This window comes from Taudactylus pleione, unplaced genomic scaffold (assembly GCF_031769625.1).
Source record: "Taudactylus pleione unplaced genomic scaffold, aTauple2 ptg000026l, whole genome shotgun sequence".
NCBI lineage: Eukaryota > Metazoa > Chordata > Amphibia > Anura > Myobatrachidae > Taudactylus > Taudactylus pleione.
In genome coordinates this window covers 7,888,162-7,910,531 of record NW_028284428.1, presented here as the reverse complement: position 1 = coordinate 7,910,531, position 22,370 = coordinate 7,888,162, and the positions used below count along the sequence as shown (strand labels likewise).

At 40.8% G+C, this 22,370-nt stretch overlaps 1 protein-coding gene across 4 annotated transcripts in view; it reads left to right on the top strand.

The window, feature by feature from the left end:
• Nucleotides 1-22,370, top strand: part of CNKSR2 (connector enhancer of kinase suppressor of Ras 2) — a 431,743-nt gene that overhangs the window by 127,789 nt on the left and 281,584 nt on the right. For all 4 annotated transcript variants that reach the window (XM_088451603.1, XM_088451600.1, XM_088451599.1 and 1 more), the window contains exon 9: nucleotides 979-1,047. In XM_088451603.1, coding sequence (XP_088307729.1) covers nucleotides 979-1,047 — 69 coding nt within the window. The remainder of the gene's footprint in view (nucleotides 1-978; nucleotides 1,048-22,370) is intronic.

Sequence of the window (22,370 nt, the reverse complement as noted above, 5' to 3'; positions counted from 1 at the left end):
AGTGAAGATCCGGAGCAGGGTTGAGCCCTGTGATGTAGTAAAGATCCGGAGCAGGGTTGAGCCCTGTGATGTAGTGAAGATCCGGACAGGGTTGAGCCCTGCGATGCGGTGAAGGTCCGGAGCAGTGTTGAGCCCTGCAGCGTGACGAGGATCCGGAGCTGGGTTGAGCCCCGTGATGTAGTGAGGGTCCGGAGCAGGATTGAGCCCTGTGGTGTGATGGCGATCCGGAGAGGGGCTGAGCCCTGCGATGCACGAAGGGTCCGGCGACGATAACTGTAACGGTGCAGTTGACAACTGTTGTAAAGGTGAGTTCAATGTCCTCGGAAGTAGAAGACAACAGGCAGAGTAAATAATCCAGCAGGGGATGCAACCACAACAATGGAACAGAATAACAATACTTAGGCAATGGCAATGCTGAGCTCTGTAGTGCGGCTGGTAACCAGTATCTGAAGTTTAACCGGAACACGGGCAGAGATATAGCAAAGTCCACAGCAAACCACAGGCACAGCAGGGATCTGGCAGGAGTCCAAGAAAGACCTGAAAGTAACATTGCACAGACACTGAGACACAGTAACAGGCTTTTTACTAGAGGTCTGTGATCCATAGGAAGTTCAGAACATGTGACCCAAATGGAATCAGGTTTGAAATAATAAGCAATCAGAAATCCCACAACCTGACAACACCTTTGAGACAGATGATCATTTTAACTCTCTATCCCCTGTATGTGGAGTACGCCGGCAACCAGGAAAGCTCCGACGACGACCACAATGGAACTTTGGCAAATGTAGTTAATCTTTACGTACTGAAATAGTCACAGTCCTGACAGCAGTGTTGTACTAATATGAGCTAAAGTCTATTTAAGCCCCTCCCCCATGGTGAAAAAACACTTTTAGTTATACAATACTGTATTTGATTATATAAAGTGTACAATCGGGGATTTATCAGAAAGTTCTCACTTGTATTTTGCTTGTTTAACAGTCACCTGCTGATAGATGCAAGAAAATCCATGCCGGTGATGAGGTGATTCAAGTCAATCATCAAACAGTGGTGTGTATGCTGCATTACAATCATCGGCTTTTTTGGATAGCTGAGCATGCGCTATAATCTTTATATAAGGTGCCCTGCACATTTTTTCATTGTCAGTAATTTTCCAGCTTTGTCGAGCTTGATCCGAATCATTATTATTGGAAAGACTAAAGTAATATATGATATAATGCTGCATGCTTTTTAAGCCAGTGAAGTGAAATGGGATACTTGAAAGTAAAATAATCAACTTTCACTTGTTAAAGTGAATGCCAAAATAGCTGCAGGATCTTTATACCTCATTGACACAAATATAACACAACATATGTGCTAGATCACCTTTTTATTTCACATGAAAAATTATAGATGTTGATTAAGTTTTCTTTTGTATGCCGTTCCAATTTGTCAGTTAGATATAATATTTGCTCTGACTTCAATGGCTGCAAAGTGGAGTAAGTTCATCCCAGATGCCCGGAGGCAAGTTATAATTGGTGCCCCCCCATCAATCGTTGACGGTGTAATGTAGCAATTCTCATGCAGACAGGCTATAGATAGATGAAGGTAGCAGCTGATGGTCTGACATGGAGCTCTCCACTAGTGTATGGTGGCTTCTCAGGTGCCGGGAAGGAGTGCCCTGTTTTGTGCGGTCGTGACTGTACACTCCGGGTACATAGTTACAGCCCTAACTGGGGTGAATATGTTGTGGACAATTGAGGAGGTGCCCCTTCAGAGCTGGAGCCCGGCGGCAGGCGCCTCCATTGTCTCCCATGTTTTGTTAATATTTAGCACCTGTATACTTTTAAATAGGGTCTTAGGAATAGTCATATTACTGCGTAAAATCTTGTTCTCTGCCTGCTGGCCTTATCATGTGTAATAATGTAGCTGTGCAAAGAGGTGTAATATTTTCTTCTATATGATTACCAGGCATCTCCTTAAAAAAATATATACATGAATTACAGGCCTGTCACCTTTTATCCTGATTGTTTGGTACCAGTGGCAGAAATGTAGCTGGGGCACCCAGAGACAAGCTCTCTAAGCGCTCCCCACCACACCCCGTCCTCCGCAGTTAGGAGGTGTAGTCCAGGAGGGGGACATTTACATATTTTTTCAATAAGGGGCCTATTTATCACATAATATTTGTGGGATGCACCCCGGATACACCTATTTTCGGGGGGATACCCTCCAATGTTAAGTATCCCTTGAATGTACCATGGAGGGACCACAGCAGTTATCTCTGATATCTGCTGTGGTTCCTCCATTTCCGACAGTAGCCGCAGCCCTCATAAGTTTCTATGGGGACTGCAAAGCTGTCAGATATACCAAACTGTTGTAGCCTATGTACTACATGTTTCAGAAATTATATGGTCTCTCCAGCATTGGCCGCTGCACATACTTAATCAGTAGACTGCACATTCGCAGGAGTCTCAATAGGGGAGTGAAGAGACCACTGATGTGGTCACCTTACTCCAAACACATTACAGGGACAGACTCTTATTGGAGCCTCCATCCCAGCATGTGCCTTTTAATACATTTGGGCGCTATAAAAATTTTTATTGCTGAAAATAGCAGCAATAAGAAATTACAATTATTGAGTCTGAAACTCGATAATTAATAACTATGCCCCTAAGAATGGTGAGTTAGCTAATTGAGTGCTATCTTTACTCTTTGACCAGATGATCATTTGACTTAAGATTGCTTTGAGGTTACTGGCAAGCATTGGTTGTCTTTCCAGACCAGACTAGTGGTATGAGATTGGAGGAAGATTGTTTCATCAGGGAGTTCTAAAGGGGCCTATCCATTAGGCGACCTGAAAGTCTGAAGTCTAGCGTTCAGACCTGCAGGTCGCCAAGGTGTGGTGCCCGCACTGAACGGTGTTCTCTGAACGTCATTCAGTGAAGGAGCCCGACCTCCTATCTCTGAACATGACGAACCTGACGAGCGTCGTCAGGTTGACGGGCATGTTCAGTAGATAGTCGGGGTTGGCAAGGACCCAGCATGTATGCGCATCGTTGGTCCTTGCCGACTATCTATTACCCAACTTTGTGAACAATGCGACCATAACCTCCTGGTTTTGGTTGGATTGTTCACAAAGTCAGGTAATGGATAGGCCCTTTAAGACCTCCTTGTCCCTGGATTTTGTGAGGACTACTTTAGCACACTCCCTAGTGACAATTAACCAATTAAATGCTACAAGCATTTTCTGAGACGGCAATGGCAGATCTATTTTGTTACTGTTTTATACGTTTTTATATAAAAATAAATAGTTTATATATATATATATATATATATATATATAGATATATATTATATATATATATATTATTTAAAGAATTTATTTATTTGATTAGGCCTTGCAATGTCTAATGTCTCTTTTGGATCTAATTAAGACCCTTGGTAATTTTTGACCTTTGACAGCCATAGGTCAGTGTACAGTATGTGCTCTCACTAAATAGAGGGAGTATCATTAGATAAAGATACAGAAGAGTTAAAGACACTGAGACACTCATTCAGAGTTGGACATAAAACTAAGTTATCTAATTTTGGAAGCAACTTGCTCCGTTTTAACATGCATACAGTATGTGTTTCTTTGCGGTACACAACTTTTTTTTTCCAGACAAGTAGCACTTGCGACTCCCTATGACAATGAGGCCAGATTCATGGGTTGGAGGGTGTATAGACATGGCCAAAATACAATAAGGGTATGAACGCATATGCACCTGTTTGGGGGGCAGGGCCGGCTCAAGGCATGTTCGACCAGTGCAGTCAAACAGGGACGCCACCCCATAGAGGGCGCACCACTCCCAGCCATTCCCGATTTCAGCGGGACAGTCATGTTTTTCTGGTACTGCCCCGCTGTTCCACCCATGGGACGAAGTGTCCCGCGGACGGTCGGGAGGATGGGCACCTCCACTGCCACAGATGTGCGGTGGTGCCGGCCCCGGAGAGAAGCAATGGATACCATGCACATGCTCGCGGCATCCATTTAGTGCAGGACGTAGTGCTGGGCTCATCCCCAGCCTGACGTTAACGGGAGGCGTGCCATACGGGCATGCCCCCAAATAAAGTCATGTAGGGGGCATGGCCAATGGTAATTAGGCCACTCCCAGGTAAAGGCTGCATGAGTCCCGTCCTGCACAGGGTGCGGCTCCCCCTGGAGCCGGCCATGTTGGAGGGGTTGGGTATGGGATGCCGGGGCTCGGGATCCCAGCGGTCAGAATCCAGATGCCGGCATCCCGACAGGGTTAGAATACCGACACGTGTCGATAAGTATCCTAACCCTACCCCTAAACCTATCCCTCCTTACCCGCTGCCTAACTCTCACCCCCACAGCGTAAACCTAACCTCCACCTTTGTTCCTAACCCTAAGCCTCCCTCTAACCACACTACTTAGCGTCTGGATGCTGGCGCAGGGTTTCCGACTGCTGGGATTTAAGCTAGATCTCGTTTGAGGGGTGTACTGGGTTTTCTGGAACCACTCTTATACATACTGTATTAGAAAAAGCACATTATAAAGTTTAGTTACTGTAAGTGTACAATTTGGTGGCTAATGTAATATTAGCCTAGAGCACATTATATGACACATTTTAACAGTTTGCACATTTACATCTGGGGTAAGTGTACTAAAGTGAGTTTTTAGAAGAGATGTTGCCCATAGCAACCAATCATATTCTACTTAACATTTAACTAGCACCTTCTAGAAGATAATAGCTAGAATCTGATTGGTTGCTATGGGCAATATCTCTTCTAAAAGTCACTTCTAAAAACTCTCACTTTAGTAAATGTATCCCCTAGGCTTTGTAGCATCTTTATGTAATGCAGATTACAGCTTCTCTGCATATTATGCATATTAATGCTAATGCAGCGTTCTAGGTCCCCAACAGTACACTTATGTACAAATAAAATTATAGTATTCTGAGTTTGCAAAAACTTGGATGTAATGATTTGAAAGCTCTGTACTTTAATTTAAACTGTTGATTTTAAGCTGGTATACTGTACACTGCAATTGTTTATTGAGCATGCATTTCACTTGATGAAGACAAAGCTGAAGGGAAAATGCCCCAAGAACAAGCAGGAACTGAAGACATTTGCAGTAGAGGCCTGGCAGAGCATCACCAGGGATGAAACACAGCGTCTGGTGATGTCTATGCGTTCCAGACTTCAGGCTGTAATTGCCTGCAAAGGATTTGCAACAGAGTATTAAAAAGTGAAAGTTAGATTTAGGATTGTTTAGTTTGTCCCATTACTTTTGACCCCTTAAAAAGTGGGAGTCACATATAGAAACCGTTGTAATTCCTACACCGTTCACCTGATTTGGATGTAATTACCCTCAAATTAAATCTGAAAGTCTGCAGTTAAAGCACATCTTGTTTGTTTCATTTCAAAGCCATTGTGGTGGTGAATAGAGGCCAAAATATGAAAATTCTGTCAATGTCCTAATATTATTGCACCTGACTGTATATGTTCTGCATGTTCAAGATGTGTAGCTGCTTCTGTTAAACTCCTTGACCTTCCATCTTAAAGAGTACCTTGCTGCTACATACATTGGAAGCAGCCAATTTGGGGGCTGAATCAATATTTACCTATACATTTACAAGGAAGCGGTGACTTCAATTAGGCACACACAATAATTGCCCTTTTAATATGGTACATTGTCATAAAAACACCTGATGGGATTGATCTGGAATTCCTGCTATTCCATTCTTCACTTGTTCTATTTCCATGTCAAGCATATGTACTTTTTGCTCCAATGCGTTAATGCACTGGGGAAAACTAAAAGAAAGAAAAAAAACTGAGACTGAGATTTCTAGTAGCTGAAAGGAAATTGTGTTGATTTGGTTTAAATGTAATCTCTATTAACTCTGCTATTGCTAATTATATTACACAGTGCTGTATACATTTATAAGGGCACCCTGACATAAACAAATGACATAAAATTATATGAAACAGAAGGCAAATATGCCCTGCCCAAATGAGCTTATAAACTTTGAGGTATGTGAAGCACTTGATACATTAGGTAGCAAATTAAACATTATAGCTGCTGATTGGGAATGTTTGTGCTTCTATTGTCATTTTTCCATGCCTATAATATAGCTATATGGTAACTCCCAACTCTCCACATTTAGGTGTTGTCACTGCTGCTCTGGACATGTGACATCGAAGATTGATTTTTGGGGATGGAAAGGGGCGTCAGTAAGCGCAGACTTTGCCACATGATGCGTGACCATTATATGATACTAGAGATGTGCGCCGACCCCAGTATTTTGGTGTTGGGTCCAGATTTTTGTGTTTTGGTTTTGGATCTGTATTTTTTTATAAAAAAAAACAAAACAGCTAAATTACTTCATTTTGACCTGTAAGCATGCAAGCCAAGACCCGAGTACGTTTTTTAAATCCGAGTTCTGAACCACGGCAAGATCAGAACCGGGACTCTGTACCCCAAAGTGATTCCAAACTTGGACTTGGTTAGACTCAAAACCCCTAAATTAATTTGTTGTCGGTTTTCGAGAACCGGACCCGCAAGTCTCTATATGATGTCAATGTAGTGGGTGTGTGTATGTTGCAAGATTCCCTAACTTAAAAGGTTGGGAGGCATAATTTAGCATCCTTTGGTGACCAACAGTACCATTCAACTACCAGTGGTGTGGGATTATAGGGAAATGGAGAGACAGTGGCAGGTACAGACCGGATTCCAGCTTTTAGCGAGGAACTTCCTGATCCTTCCATTTACTCCTATCAGATGAAGTTACATTTTACACCCCAAAGTTGCAAGATAATTACCTACTTTCACTTATTATGTTTAGTGAGATCAGGGCAGGGGGTGGTCCAGGTGGAAGGGGCTGGGGTTTGGCACTACAAACTGTAGCATCATGGCCCTGACCTCAGTGACCTATTGGAGTGATTTGGGGTATTGCATTGCAGAGGGGGAGGGACCATGATGATGTGATTCACAGAAAATCGTGCCATCATGAGTTGCCCACTTCATTGCAGAAGTAGGTAGGTTATAGGAGGGTTGTTTTCTCTCCAATGAGCTTGGGGAACTCCACCAATTTCGCTTGTCTCCTTGAAACTCCCAGTGAGTAGGCGAGTATGAGTCACAACCTTCTTGAGGCACCAAGTTATGTGCTTATCCATATATAGAGGCACACTAGTTGGGATCAGCTCTGCCTTGTGTTTTCCTTTAGTATCATGACATGAATCTGAGCCAGGACAGTTGTGTTCCATGATCTGCAGCCAGGGCCGGCAACAGAAATCTTGGGGCCCAATACACTGATATCTCTGGGGCTCCAAATCCCCCCTCCTTGACCCCTACTCCAAACACACATGCCGAGTCCTCACACACACAATTATTACACACACATTTATGCAGGAGGGGAGAACTTGCTATTGTAAGATTAATGTCGTGCTGGAGCGGGGGGATGTGGGCACAGGAGGAGCACCGTCCCCTGTGTGTCACAGTGTGACTGTATATGCCTGGTGTTTTACTTAGTGGGGGGAAAGAAAGTAGGTTCATGGTGTCAGTGGGCGGGGCGACGGCTGCTGTAACAGGGGAAAAAAATTCCGGTCTACAGCTGCACAGCAGTTTAAAAGGTATTATTAGTAGCTGTGGCCCCGTTACTTCTGTCCCTGAACCTTGGGGAGCCTCTGACCCTCGTGGACCGGTATGTGTGTCCTATTTGTCCTCCCCATCGCCGGGCTTGTCTGCAGCACATGCTGACACCCAGAATTCAGCTGAAATTTGTTATGTTCTGCACTTTTTAGCATTTACTATAAATGTGATACATATTAATCTTATCCTTTGCATATTGGGGGCTACTTTAAATTTAGTTGCCCTGACAAATAATTATGATTAACTTTTATATATAAGGCATGATGAAGTCTATGCAGAGTCATGATATTTCAATTTTACAGAATCTTCTTTCTGATTTATTCAAATTTCTTTTTGGTGTTCCACAAGTAATATTGCCTACATATGTATAGTAGGGGATTTAGGGACTGATTCAGAGTTGTGAATAGAGTGAGATATCTCTCTCAACTGTGAACCTGAACAAACCATGTTGCAATGCGAGGGGTGTAAATACATAAAAAAATTTGCATACAGGGTAAATACTGGCTGATTTTGCATGTAGTCCACAAATACTGCACAGCTTTATTATTACTCTACAGTTTAGATGTCAGTTTGGAAACACTCCTCCCAAATCTAAATCTCTCTGCAAGATGATCAGTTGAGAGAGATATCTCACTCTATTCCCAAGTCTCAATCAGGCCCTTAGTCAGCATGCCTCCACACGGCATGCCGACGGACTATATCCCGGCACTGGAATCCCAGCAGCAGTCGGGATCCCTGCTCCAGAATACTGACCGCCGGCATGCCAAAGGTAAGTATCAGGGGATTAGGTTAGGGCTAGGCACTAAGGGGAGAGGGTTAGGGTTAGGCACCAGGGAGGGGGAGCTAAGGTTCAGGTACTAAGGGGGGAGGTTAGGGTTAGGCACCAAGGAGGGAGGGTTAGGGTAGGGACGTTTGCAAGTGCACCTGTTTCACTGTATAACACACTACATTACAAACAATACTGAGCTGGCATTCATTGATTGATTCTTCATTGATAATATCCACTGCCCAGAATACTGCGAGACTTCAAACACCACAGAAGATAATAAACTAAGCAGACCTTCATGCTCCTACTATTCATTTTAAAAGTAGTCTTATGCTGTTCCTCAACTAAAGAGCCAAGTAATAGGATCATCATCCTGTTTGGCCACACAAAGAGTTGAAAGATTGGGTGAAATCCTGACATTCATTTCTCAGATTGGGTGACTGATCACTGCCGCCTCATTGTCATTAGAAGATGATCACTCACATTGGGTAATATTGGTCATTTCTGATAGTTGGTTCCCCGTGGGCAGAGTCAGTGGATGAAAATACCAGGTCTTGTGTTATAGACAGACAAGCAAAATAAAGTTTGTGAGCCCAATATGCTGAAAGGCTGGAACCTCTAGGTACCTTCATGACCCTCTAGGCACAGGTACATGGATTCCAATGCAGTACTGAAAAATGTATTCTACAGCTGAAGCACAGGTGCACGGAGAAAAAGTTACCCTTAATAAAGTCTGCTATGAAGAAACTTCCTTATACAGTATGCAAGATGAGGAGCCACTAAGCACATCCTCTTGTAGCTGGGGGTATAAAGAGAGAGACAGAAAGTGAGTTAACATGCACACAAGAAATCCATCTGTAATTGGGCCCCATGAGTGGCGAGTAATAATCCTGCTAAATTTGTTTGTCTGTGGCAGTGAGTCATATCTGCAAGTGAGCCATATGTAGTGACTCGCTCAAATCCTGTAAATAGGTTAGCTCTAGTGGCAGCCTGCTTCTCCTGCCATTCTGCCTGCAACCCCTGCCGGTTGTCTGCTGCTGGACTACAGCTGGGTACACACTGTCCAATTTTTGGGGGATCTGGCCAACAAACGGAACAATTTTTCGGCAAATCAAAATCTTCACTATTCGTGCTACAGATTATGTGATTTTTTTTTTTAACTAAAAGGTATCGATTATTGTCCACACCACACTAATTTTGCATTTGTCTGCCCGCAAGGAAGATGATGTAATCATGGGAAACACACAAACAAACACTGCTCGATATCAGGGGTTTATGGGTGAGATCTTCTGTCTTGTCCAACCGATTGGATTATCGGAAGAATGCATTTGTGGACAGTTTTATAACCAAAACGCTCATGCCTATACACTATCCAATAAATCAGGCCGATCTCCCGATTACTGGCAAATCTGCCCAATAATTATACAGTGTCTAAATACACTAGTCTTCTGTTTGAATTGAGCAATGAGTGATCACATTTAGGGGCCTATTTATAAAAATTATCTAATCCCCACAAACAAACAAAAAATAATATTCTAATGTGCCGCATGTACAGTAGCAGTGACTTAGAATGCTTTTTCAGCGCAATTCAATCCATGGGAACTCTTCCATAGAATCCCACTTCTATGGAGAGGTTTTCTCCACCGTACTGGCACCTACTTTGTCTATCAGCAAAGGGCTCCAGTAAAATGAGCATATACATTTGACTCGGAGGGGACCAAAAACCAGATAAAGGGATTACCACTGCCTCATAAACGCCTCATAAACAGAGCTCTTAGACCAGGCATGTCATCCCAACCAGATTCAAGGTCTAAGGGCGGGATGTACTAAGCATCGCAGTAGCGATGCGGTACATCCCACCTATCTTCGGGTACATATCGTGGTTCATTACCGCGGTATGTACCAAAAATATCGCAAAGAATAGCTCTCCAGATAAGAGCTGTCCTTTGCGATGCTGCTGGGCAGAGGGACTTCCTGGTTTAACACCAAGAACTCCCTCTGGCGTCGACCGCGGGCCGTGGGGGCTCATGGGAGGGATCCGATCGGATCTCCTTCCCAAGGGGGAGTGTCCCGATAAGAAGCCCATGGCTTTTATTGGGTAATGCCACCTGAAGGTGGCGTTACCCATCGGGACGAAGCATTCTGGGAAGCGCTCTGTGGTGGGGAGGAGTAGAGTTCTAGGGAGATCTATAGTAATATTGACTTTAAAGTGTGGTGTGGTATTGATAAATGTAAATATAGGCTTCTAAGTATAATATAGTCAATTAGAGATGTTTATGTAGAATGTTCGGTAGGCAATAACTTGAGGCTGGAACTTGTTGATATCATATAGTAATATCTAAATAAGAGTCTATATCCAATCTGTTAGGCAATAACTGTTGGCAGTAAATTCATTATAAATGTAAGGACGGTGATGGAATTAGGATGTCAGTGATTTAGTCCACAGAAATGGTGAATCAGTAGGCAAAAACTTTCGGCTGGGTGTTTGGATTATGTATATGATCCTTCCTCACGGTGGTTGTGATTAACCTTCTCCTCCCAGCTCATATTACCTCAGAGAACAGGAGCACAGTATCAGAGTGACAATGACACGATATTGCAGTGTGAATTTAAGGTAAGAAGGACTTACTTACCAATTCTGTTGCTGCTGGTCCGACACTTGTCTGCGGGTTCTCCGATGGATGCATGCATGTGAGGGGGAAGGGGATCTGGGAATGTGACTTAAAAAATGCTGAGGCTCCAATACAAATAAATATATCAATACTTCCCCACAACTTCAATCAGGATTCAGTATATGATTTTCAGACCGTAGTGGTGGAGTTTTCATACACATGAAAAATATAAAATCGGCCAGACATAGTGTAATACCATAAAAACTGCAATTTATTACACTCAATGAAAAATAAACATGAAAATAATATAAAAAAATATAGATATAAACTCAGGGCATGTGGTCATCAATGACCCTCACAATAATGCCACAAATGCTATATATATTGTGTAATAGCTTTCTACATGAGGATAGATCCTCCTCCATACAATAGAATTGGAGAATTACCAGAAGTCCCCCTCATAAGGGCCCGTAGTTATTAAAGATGGAGGCTTCTGGATTAACCTCTGTCTCAGGGTCCTTATCCAAGGGGTGATCTTATATGGTTCCTCCTTTCTGGATGATCCTGTCACCATGTACCTGTACCAACGCGTTTCAGGAGTCAGCTGCTCCTTTCCTCAAGGTAAAGTGACATGTGCAGAAATGATAATTTTTTATACCCTTTTCCTAATTCACTTCCGGGTCAAAGGTCAGGGGTTGTAATTTTACTTTATTTCCCCTTATAATTTAATTTGAATAATGTATAGTCATTATATATCTGAATCGCAATGTTCTAAATTCATTTAGCATACCAAAAAACTTCTAAACATTTTTAATAAACTCTGTAATTCATTTATCGCCGGACCGGAAGGGCGTCATCCTCACTTCCGGTTTCGGCGTGCACTCGCAAAGAGCTCCGTGTAGTCTCACATGGGATTAGTGCTTCATCTTTTTCTAAATTCTGTCGAGCCGCGACTACACAGTCTGTCCGCATCTCATCTTGATGTGTGTGGAACGCACCTATTCTCCGTTCTGCTTCCGGTTTTGGCGCCCATTTTCTTGTAGCGCAAAGTACCTCTAGATATTGTTCTTATTATCATGCGGTTATCATTGAAAAGCTAACAGTTCATGTATATCATTTAGTTAGAGTGGCCATCTTGTGTTTGGCATTTTTCTTAATCGAACCAATATTTCTTCCAACCAGGCGCCATCTTAACTAAGGATAATTTTCACATATGATCCTTTAACCCTAACATAAGGGCAAAGAAAATGAAAATTAGAAATTGATAAACAATTGTGATAAAGGGACTCCGTGCAATATGAGGGAAAAAGTGCAATAAAAGAGAAATGGGTGAATAAGTGTATAATGTTGTAACAAAAAATTAAAATAAATACAGAAGGGCCACGTGTGTATAAAACAAGGACTACGTATATAAAAAGGAACTACGTATGTAAAAAAAGGGGGCGCAGTGAGAAGGCTGATGCAGTTCTGTATAAAACATATGATGATACAAAATCTCAAATGGTAAAAAGTTAAAATGTTATATAAAAATGTTTTATAAAAACCATTTCAACTCAAAATCCGAGTTAAGTCCTCTTGGTATCATAGTCTTTAGTTTAAAAATCCACTGCATTTCGCTTTTTGCTAGTTTCTTTTCTTCGTTCCTTTCTCTCCACGTATTCTTAATGTTTTCAATAGCCAAAAACCACTTTATTTCTCTTGTAGAGCAGTTATGCACTAATTTAAAATGGTTTGATAAGGAGTGTGTCGTCAACCCATTCCTGATATTTCGGAGATGTTCTCCTAGTCTTGTTTTTAAGGCTCGACTAGTTCTTCCTATATATATCAGGTGACAACTGCATTCAATAAGATATACTACATTTGTCGTATTGCATGTGATGAATTGGTTCAAATTATATGTATTGCCTTTAACAGTAAAGTCGACATATTTAGTTTCTTCAACTTTAATTTCTCTACACGCAATACAATTACCACAGCGAAAAAATCCTTTACTTCGTATGGGATGCAAATTTTCCGTATTGAGTGCACTCTTTGTCAATTTGTTCTTAAGATTAGGTGCTCGTCTGTAAATAAAAACTGGTTTCAAGGGTAATGTCTTTTTTAATACTGGATCCTTCAACAATAAATGCCAGTGTCTCTTCACAATACCTTCTACTTTTTTATACTGTCCTGTGTATTCGGTAATGAATGCATGTTTGAAAGTTTCCCTTCCTTTATGACTTTTACTCTGTAAAAGCATCTTTCTGTCATTGTCCATCACTTCCTTCTTAAATGTATTTAATACACCATCCTCATAACCCTTTTCTTTAAATTTTCCTTCCATAATGGTCATTTGTTCTTCACATACTTCTTTCTTACTGCAGTTACGCCTTAACCTTAAGAACTGGCTTTTCGGCACACTCCTAAGCCAATTTTCGTGATGTTCACTAAAGTACGATATCAAATTATTTGCGTCCGTCGGTTTGCTATAACATTTTGTTTCTAATTTTCCATCATCCACATACAATGTGAGGTCCAAAAAATTGATCTCCTGTTGGCTGTAATGGAAACTAAAACTTATGTTAAAATCATTGTCACTAAGAACTCTAAAAAAAGATTCCAATTCTTCTTTCATTTTTTCCCAGATGTAGATGACATCATCTATATAACGATACCAAATTCTTAAATTTTCATCCAAGGTTTCCTTCATTCGTGTTTCCTCCCAGTACACCATAAATAGATTGGCGTAACTGGGAGCAAATTTAGTCCCCATTGCGGTACCCATCTTCTGTATATAGTAGTCACCATTAAAATAAAAATAATTATTATTTAAAATGAATTCAATACTTTTCAATAAAAACTCTTTCTTCTCTTCTGTTAAGTCAGTTTTGTTGAGGTACCATTTCACAGCCTCTATACCTTTACCATGTGGTATATTCGTATAGAGAGCTGTCACATCCGCAGTCACTACAACCATCTTTTCATTCCAGACTACATCTTCTATTTTCCAGAGTGTATCTGTCGTGTCTTTTAGATATGACTTAGTTGTACCGACAATCGGTTGGAGATGAGCATCAATATATTCAGATAGATTTGTCGTGAGGCTCCCGACTCCTGACACTATCGGTCTACCCGGTGGTTTGATTGGATCTTTATGTACCTTTGGTAAAACGTACATGGTAGGAATAGTGGTATCTTCCACCTTTAAAAATTCACATTCCTTCTTCGTAATGATGCCTTTACTCTCTGATTCCTCTAGACACTTCCAGAGATTGTTTTTAATCTTCATTGTGGGATCACAACGTAATCTCTGGTAAGTGTCTCCTTCCTGGAGTTGTCTAGCAATCTCTGCGATGTAATCCTCTCTGATCATGATCGTAATGCCTCCTTTATCGCACGGTTTTATTATTATTGTATCATCCTTCTGTAGATCTTTCAAAGCCATTCTTTCTTTTTTCGTTAAATTCATTTTTTTCAGACAAATTTTTGCCAGCTTTTCCATATCGTCTAAAACTGACCTCTGGAAACTATCAAAGACCCCTTAAGATGTTTGGGATAGAAAGTTGATGTTTTCTTAAATTTCTCTTCATTTCTTTCTTCCTCGGGTTCTTCTCCCATTTCTTTCCCATCAAAGAATTTTCTAATTGTCAACTTTCTTACAAATTTCTCTATATCTATAAACGTACTGAATTAGAAAATTCTTTGATGGGAAAAAATCAACTTTCTATCCCAAACATCTTAAGGGGTCTTTGATAGATAGTTTCCAGAGGTCAGTTTTGGACGATATGGAAAAGCTGGAAAAAATTAGTCTGAAAAAAATGAATTTAACGAAAAAGAAAGAATGGCTTTGAAAGATCTACAGAAGGATGATACAATAATAATAAAACCGTGCGATAAAGGAGGAGGCATTACGATCATGAATAGAGATGATTACATCGCAGAGATTGCAAGACAACTCCAGGAAGGAGACACTTACCAGAGATTACGATGTGATCCCACAATGAAGATTAAAAACAATCTCTGGAAGTTTTTAGAGGAATCAGAGAGTAAAGGCATCATTTCGAAGAAGGAATGTGAATTTTTAAAGGTGGAAGATCCCACTATTCCTACCATGTACGTTTTACCAAAGGTACATAAAGATCCAATAAAACCACCGGGTAGACCGATAGTGTCAGGAGTCTGGAGCCTCACGACAAATCTATCGGAATATATTGATGCTCATCTACAACTGATTGTTGGTACAACTAAGTCATATCTAAAAGACACGACAGATACACTCCAGAAAATAGAAGACGTAGTCTGGAATGAAAAGATGGTTCTAGTGACTGCGGATGTGACAGCTCTCTATACGAATATACCACATGCTAAAGGTATAGAGGCTGTGAAATGGTACCTCAACAAAACTGACTTAACAGAAGAGAAGAAAGAGTTTTTATTGAAAAGTATTGAATTCATTTTAAATAATAATTATTTTTATTTTAATGGTGACTACTATATACAGAAGATGGGTACCGCAATGGGGACTAAATTTGCTCCCAGTTACGCCAATCTATTTATGGTGTACTGGGAGGAAACACAAATGAAGGAAACCTTGGATGAAAATTTAAGAATTTGGTATCGTTATATAGATGATGTCATCTTCATCTGGGAAAAAACGAAAGAAGAATTGGAATCTTTTTTTAGAGTTCTTAATGACAATGATTTTAACATAAGTTTTAGTTTCCATTATAGCCAACAGGAGATCAATTTTTTGGACCTCACATTGTATGTGGATGATGGAAAATTAGAAACAAAATGTTATAGCAAACCGATGGACGCAAATAATTTGATATCGTACTTTAGTGAACATCACGAAAATTGGCTTAGGAGTGTGCCGAAAAGCCAGTTCTTAAGGTTAAGGTGTAACTGCAGTAAGAAAGAAGTATGTGAAGAACAAATGACCATTATGGAAGGAAGATTTAAAGAAAAGGGTTATGAGGATGGTGTATTAAATACATTTAAGAAGGAAGTGATGGACAATGACAGAAAGATGCTTTTACAGAGTAAAAGTAAAAGTCATAAAGGAAGGGAAACTTTCAAACATGCATTCATTACCGAATACACAGGACAGTATAAAAAAGTAGAAGGTATTGTGAAGAGACACTGGCATTTATTGTTGAAGGATCCAGTATTAAAAAAGACATTACCCTTGAAACCAGTTTTTATCTACAGACGAGCACCTAATCTTAAGAACAAATTGACAAAGAGTGCACTCAATACGGAAAATTTGCATCCCATACGAAGTAAAGGATTTTTTCGCTGTGGTAATTGTATTGCGTGTAGAGAAATTAAAGTTGAAGAAACAAAATATGTCGACTTTACCGTTAAAGGCAATACATATAATTTGAACCAATTCATCACATGCAATACGACAAATGTAGTATATCTTATTGAATGCAGTTGTCACCTGATATATATAGGAAGAACTAGTTGAGCCTTAAAAACAAGACTAGGAGAACATCTCCGAAATATCAGGAATGGGTTGACGACACACTCCTTATCAGACCATTTTAAATTAGTGCATAACTGCTCTACAAGAGAAATAAAGTGGTTTTTGGCTATTGAAAACATTAAGAATACGTGGAGAGAAAGGAACGAAGAAAAGAAACTAGCAAAAAGCGAAATGCAGTGGATTTTTAAACTAAAGACTATGGGCCTGATTCAGACCCACTCGCGAGCGGCTGTCCGCTCGCAAGTGGGTCGATGTTCTGCACTGAGCATGCGCACGACGGAGGGAGCTTCGTTGTGCGCATGCGCCAGACGCGACGAGCGAAGGACTTTCCTTCGCTCGTTGTGTCTGATCAAAGGGGGCGTGCTGTCGATGTTGATTGACAGCACGCCCGCTTTGGTGGGCGTGCCGGGGGCGTGCCTCCCTGATGGGGGCGTTCCTAAGGGAACGCCTACCGTCAGAAGCCGGCCCACTGACATCAATAGTGATGTCAGTGGGAGTGATTTTGGCTCTGATAGAGCCAAAATCACTCCGGGCCTTGCGGTTGAAAACCTCAACCGCAGGCTCCGGCTCGCAGTTTCGATGGTCGCGATGGTCAAGACCATCGCGGCCACCAAACTGCACGCTCGTATAGGCTGTGGGTGGTGACCCACAGCTATACGAGCGTCCTGGAGGACGCTCCATAGTTATGGAGGATTGCCCTCATTCAGAGCGTGCGCTCTGCTCAGAGCGTACGGCTCTGAATGAGGGCCTATGATACCAAGAGGATTTAACTCGGATTTTGAGTTTAAATGGTTTTTATAAAACATTTTTATATAACATTTTAACTTTTTACCATTTGAGATTTCGTATCATCATATGTTTTATACAGAACTGCATCAGCCTTCCCACTGCGCCCCCTTTTTTTACATACGTAGTTCCTTTTTATATACGTAGTCCTTGTTTTATACACACGTGGCCCTTCTGTATTTATTTTAATATATTGTTACAACATTATACACTCATTCACCCATCTCTCTTTTATTGCACTTTTTCCCTCATATTGCACGGAGTCCCTTTATCACAATTGTTTATCAATTTCTAATTTTCATTATCTTTGCCCTTATGTTAGGGTTAAAGGATCATATGTGAAAATTATCCTTAGTTAAGATGGTGCCTGGTTGGAAGAAATATTGGTTCGATTAAGAAAAAGGCCAAACACAAGATGGCCACTCTAACTAAATGATATACATGAACTGCTAGCTTTTCAATAATAACCGCATGATAATAAGAACAATATCTAGAGGTACTTTGCGCTACAAGAAAATGGCCGCCAAAACCGGAAGCAGAACGGAGAATAGGTGCGTTCCACACACATCAAGATGAGATGCGGACAGACTGTGTAGTCGCGACTCGACAGAACTTAGAAAAAGATGAAGCACTAATCCCATGTGAGACTACACGGAGCTCTTTGCGAGTGCACGCTGAAACCGGAAGTGAGTAAGACGCACTTCCGGTCCGGCGATAAATGAATTACAGAGTTTATTAAAAATGTTTAGAAGTTTTTTGGTATGCTAAATGAATTTAGAACATTGCGATTCAGATATATAATAACTATACATTATTCAAATTAAATTATAAGGGGAAATAAAGTAAAATTACAACCCCTGACCTTTGACCCGGAAGTGAATTAGGAAAAGGGTATAAAAAATTATCATTTCTGCACATGTCACTTTACCTTGAGGAAAGGAGCAGCTGACTCCTGAAACGCGTTGGTACAGGTACATGGTGACAGGATCATCCAGAAAGGAGGAACCATATAAGATCACCCCTTGGATAAGGACCCTGAGACAGAGGTTAATCCAGAAGCCTCCATCTTTAATAACTACGGGCCCTTATGAGGGGGACTTCTGGTAATTCTCCAATTCTATTGTATGGAGGAGGATCTATCCTCATGTAGAAAGCTATTACACAGTATATAGCATTTGTGGCATTATTGTGAGGGGCATTGATGACCACATGCCCTGAGTTTATATCTATATTTTTTTATATTATTTTCATGTTTATTTTTCATTGAGTGTAATAAATTGCAGTTTTTATGGTATTACACTATGTCTGGCCGATTTTATATTTTTCATGTGTATGAAAACTCCACCACTACGGTCTGAAAATCATATACTGAATCCTGATTGAAGTTGTGGGGAAGTATTGATATATTCATTTATTCTCATCGTGGTTTGGGAGCACTGTGCACACTTAACTAGACGTAATCTTACTTTACATATTGATCTTGGTACTGAAGGGTGGTACTAGTCACGACTAGTGATCTGCAGCAAATTCTGGGCGCCTGTATAACACCATTCACTGTATATCTTCGCCAATACAAATAACTGATTTACTGGTCAATGTAAAAACAGCCTTGTATCACAGTACTGGAGATACAGTAATCATGGCTACAGATAAAAACAAAGAATGGGCCTGTAAATGCCCTCCAACGCGTTTCCTCCCATAAAGGGACTTTTTCAAGGGCAAATGTCTGTATCTATCTACTCACCCTGCTTTATAGTGAGGTTCCTCATTACTTAGAACTACGGGGTTCCGCTGTCCGCGCATGCTGTCACAAGTCTAATGCTAACAGATCAATTCATATATATACCCAGTAAGTAGGATTGGATACAGGATACACAGAATTAATTTGCTCCAGTCCCCCTCTCAACTATACCCCTTATTGTCTTAAAGCCTGATTTAGCATGCACTGCTGATCAGAGATTCCCAATGTTCGGGAATCTGCACATACACAGGACCCGTTCTGTGCATGTGCAGACCAGATACGCGGTCACGCACGCAATCCAGCAGCAGACAGCTAGTGATTGACAGTCTGCTGCCGTTTATGGGAGGGGAGGGGGTGGCGACCTCTGTTTATCAAAATGGAGGCGAGTCGCTGCCATTGAGGGGAGTGAAGAGGCCAGGATCTCCGCCGGCTGACTGAGATATCATAGCCTCTTTTACTCATATGCGGAGGCTGGCTTACGTGATCCCATTGTCACTCAGCCAGATAATGGAATCACAGATTATTCAATGTTACGTCCAAGGACACAGCTCAGATCAGTAGTGCATGCAGGAGACGTGATGCCTCCTGCTGCATTACCATATTAGTGCTATCGCAGCTACTAACATGTTAGCAACTGCGATAGCCTCTGCGTCTGCAGCTTAATCACCCCCTTTATGCTGAATCTTGTTGCTGTTTACTAAAGTGTAAAATAAGTGTACACTCAATACCTGAATTTTAGGCTATATTTGTTTGTGTTATTGTATTTTTTTGTGATAAGACCCACCTTAAGATTTTTCTTTATATTGTCCAGTTATGCTATTTTTAGTTTACAATTTACATTTGTCCATCTGAGAAAGGAAGGAGTTAATGTGCAGCAGTTTTACTGAAGCATCCTCTTTCCAGGTTCTGAGACTAAATTATAGCTGAGTCTAGGCAGTGGTCATCACAAACCACATGAGATGGCTCATTTACAAAGTTCCAAAAATACATGCTCTTGGGACAATTCCATTGGCGTTGATGGCTCTGAGGTGCCGGCGTTCTCACAATATTTTCTGCACCTTGAAGTCACCAACATCAGATTTTTACAGCTCGTACCCCAGCTGCGATGTTTTTCTGTAATTATCAGTGATGTGCACATCCGCACACTGGGCCTGATTCAGCACAGGATGGAATTGTTAAGCTGCACACAAGCGCTTTGCAATTCCGTCCTTGCAATTATGGTAATGCAGCAGGAGGCGTCATGCCTTCTGCATGCGTCACTTATCCGAGCTGCATCCAAGGACGCAGCATCAGATTATCTGCGATAACATCAGCCGGCTGAGTGTCACAAGCCGGCTGCTGCAGATATAACAAAGAGGCCAGGAAATCTCAGTCAGCCTCTCCCGCCCACAAACGGCAGCAGACTGTCAATCACTGACAGTCTGCTGCCGATCTGCGTGCGATCATGCATGTCCAGTACTGCACATGTGCAGTATTCCCGACCATCGGTGCCCAGGTGTGCCCATTGTTAATAATTGACTCTTCCTTTCTGAGTGCTTTGCGAAGATATTTGTGAGATTGTGGGTGCAGATGGGAATTTGTATTCATTGGAAATTACAAACAATACTTCTATTCCAAGGCCTGCATGTTAACAATCTAAGTTATTATCTCACTATATTGATGCTTTATCTTGCCCTGTGTAAGCTCTGCCCAAAAATAAAGCTTCCTCAACCCAAACGTATAGTTGGTGTACAGGTTATTCCCAAAAAAGAGACAATGGCCCAGACCCCGGATTGTGCTTTTGTGAAGTTAATGCATTCGCTTTTAGCATAAATACAAAATTGTGATATAAAGAAAAATAAATAAATATGAAAACATCAGTAGTTATTTTATGATTTTATATTACCATCCTGTCTAGTAGGACTGTTTCTACTGTAGCTGTTATGGCTTCTCCTTAGGGAAATGTACTAATGGATGTGATGATTAACTTACAAATGTGATCTGCTTAGACTTATTATCTTCATTTTAAATGACGCATGGGATAAAAAGCAAAACGTCTAATATTTCTCAGGTAGAAGAAAAATGTCCAAGTTAAAGAACAATAAGTAAATATATGAAGACTGTAATTACTTCCAAGATGCCTCTTTTACCTTACTTTTGTGATCTTCTTTTTGACCATGTTTAACTTACAAAGGCGTCCAATATCCTAGATTCAAAATAAGTATATGCTATCTATGTAGTATTTGTTATCTTTAATGTTATTTATCACAATGATGATACAGTGCTGCTGATACTCTGGGAAAAAATATGTTCAGACCTCTGGTCCCAATAATTATTGCACCCTACGTAACTACCCCTTTTTTCCTATTTCTAAATGCACTTCTTACTTTTTCTTTCTTTCTTTCTTTTTATTTTTCTTTCTTTCTCTCTTTGTTTCAAGAAAGAAGCTCTTGTATGTGTGTACGTTTTTGAGAAGGGAAAAGAATGATGAAAGCAAAGAGCTTTCGCAATCTTCATATTAAATGCAAACGCTTGATGCTATTTTATTGCTAATCTAACTCAACCTTCATGTACTCGGGTTTGTTTAGCTGCTATTGTGAGGCATAATTCTTCCCAATTAAAAAGCTTATAAAAGGCTTGCTGGATAGTTAGAAGATAGAGTACCAGCTATATGAGGTAGTTTTGAATTGGCCATATGAATTATTCACTACCTACGTACCAATAGTCTGTGGGGAAATAACGCACAAACAGAGAGATAAGGCATGGGCTTTTGTGCCAAGTGTGTTTTATGATTACAGGCACAGCAAGCTTATTTTTGAGTAAATTATGTGAAGTCCCCACATGCCTCAGCAGATTAACGTATTGGTATGCCAGTAAAGAAACAATGCTTATTAATGCCACTACTATGAAGCATTACATACTTGACTCAGCCGTGACACTTTATTTTAGTCCTGATGTTATTAAATACTGCGTGGTTTCAAGTACAACAGTGGTAGGCTGACTGATGGTCTGGGCATTCTTACCTTAAAGAGGTCACAATTGAGTTTGACCCTTTTGACAATATCCATTTCCTTTCTTTGCTCTAGGATCTAGTGAATTATTATTATTTATATAATGCCACAACGGTTCCCCAGGACTTCACATATGCATAGAACCTACAATATACAACAAGATTACATCTCTCATTTACAAGATTGCAGAGTTATAAGGTGAACAATTTAGACCAGTGTTTCCCAACTCAAGTACTCAGGACACCCTAAAAGTGGATGTTTGTACCATCTTTTAAAATATGTAAGTCAGTAATACACCTGTTTTCAGGCACTGAATATGGAAAACATGCACTGTGTCAGGGTTCTCAGAGGACTGGGGTTGGGAAGCACTAATGT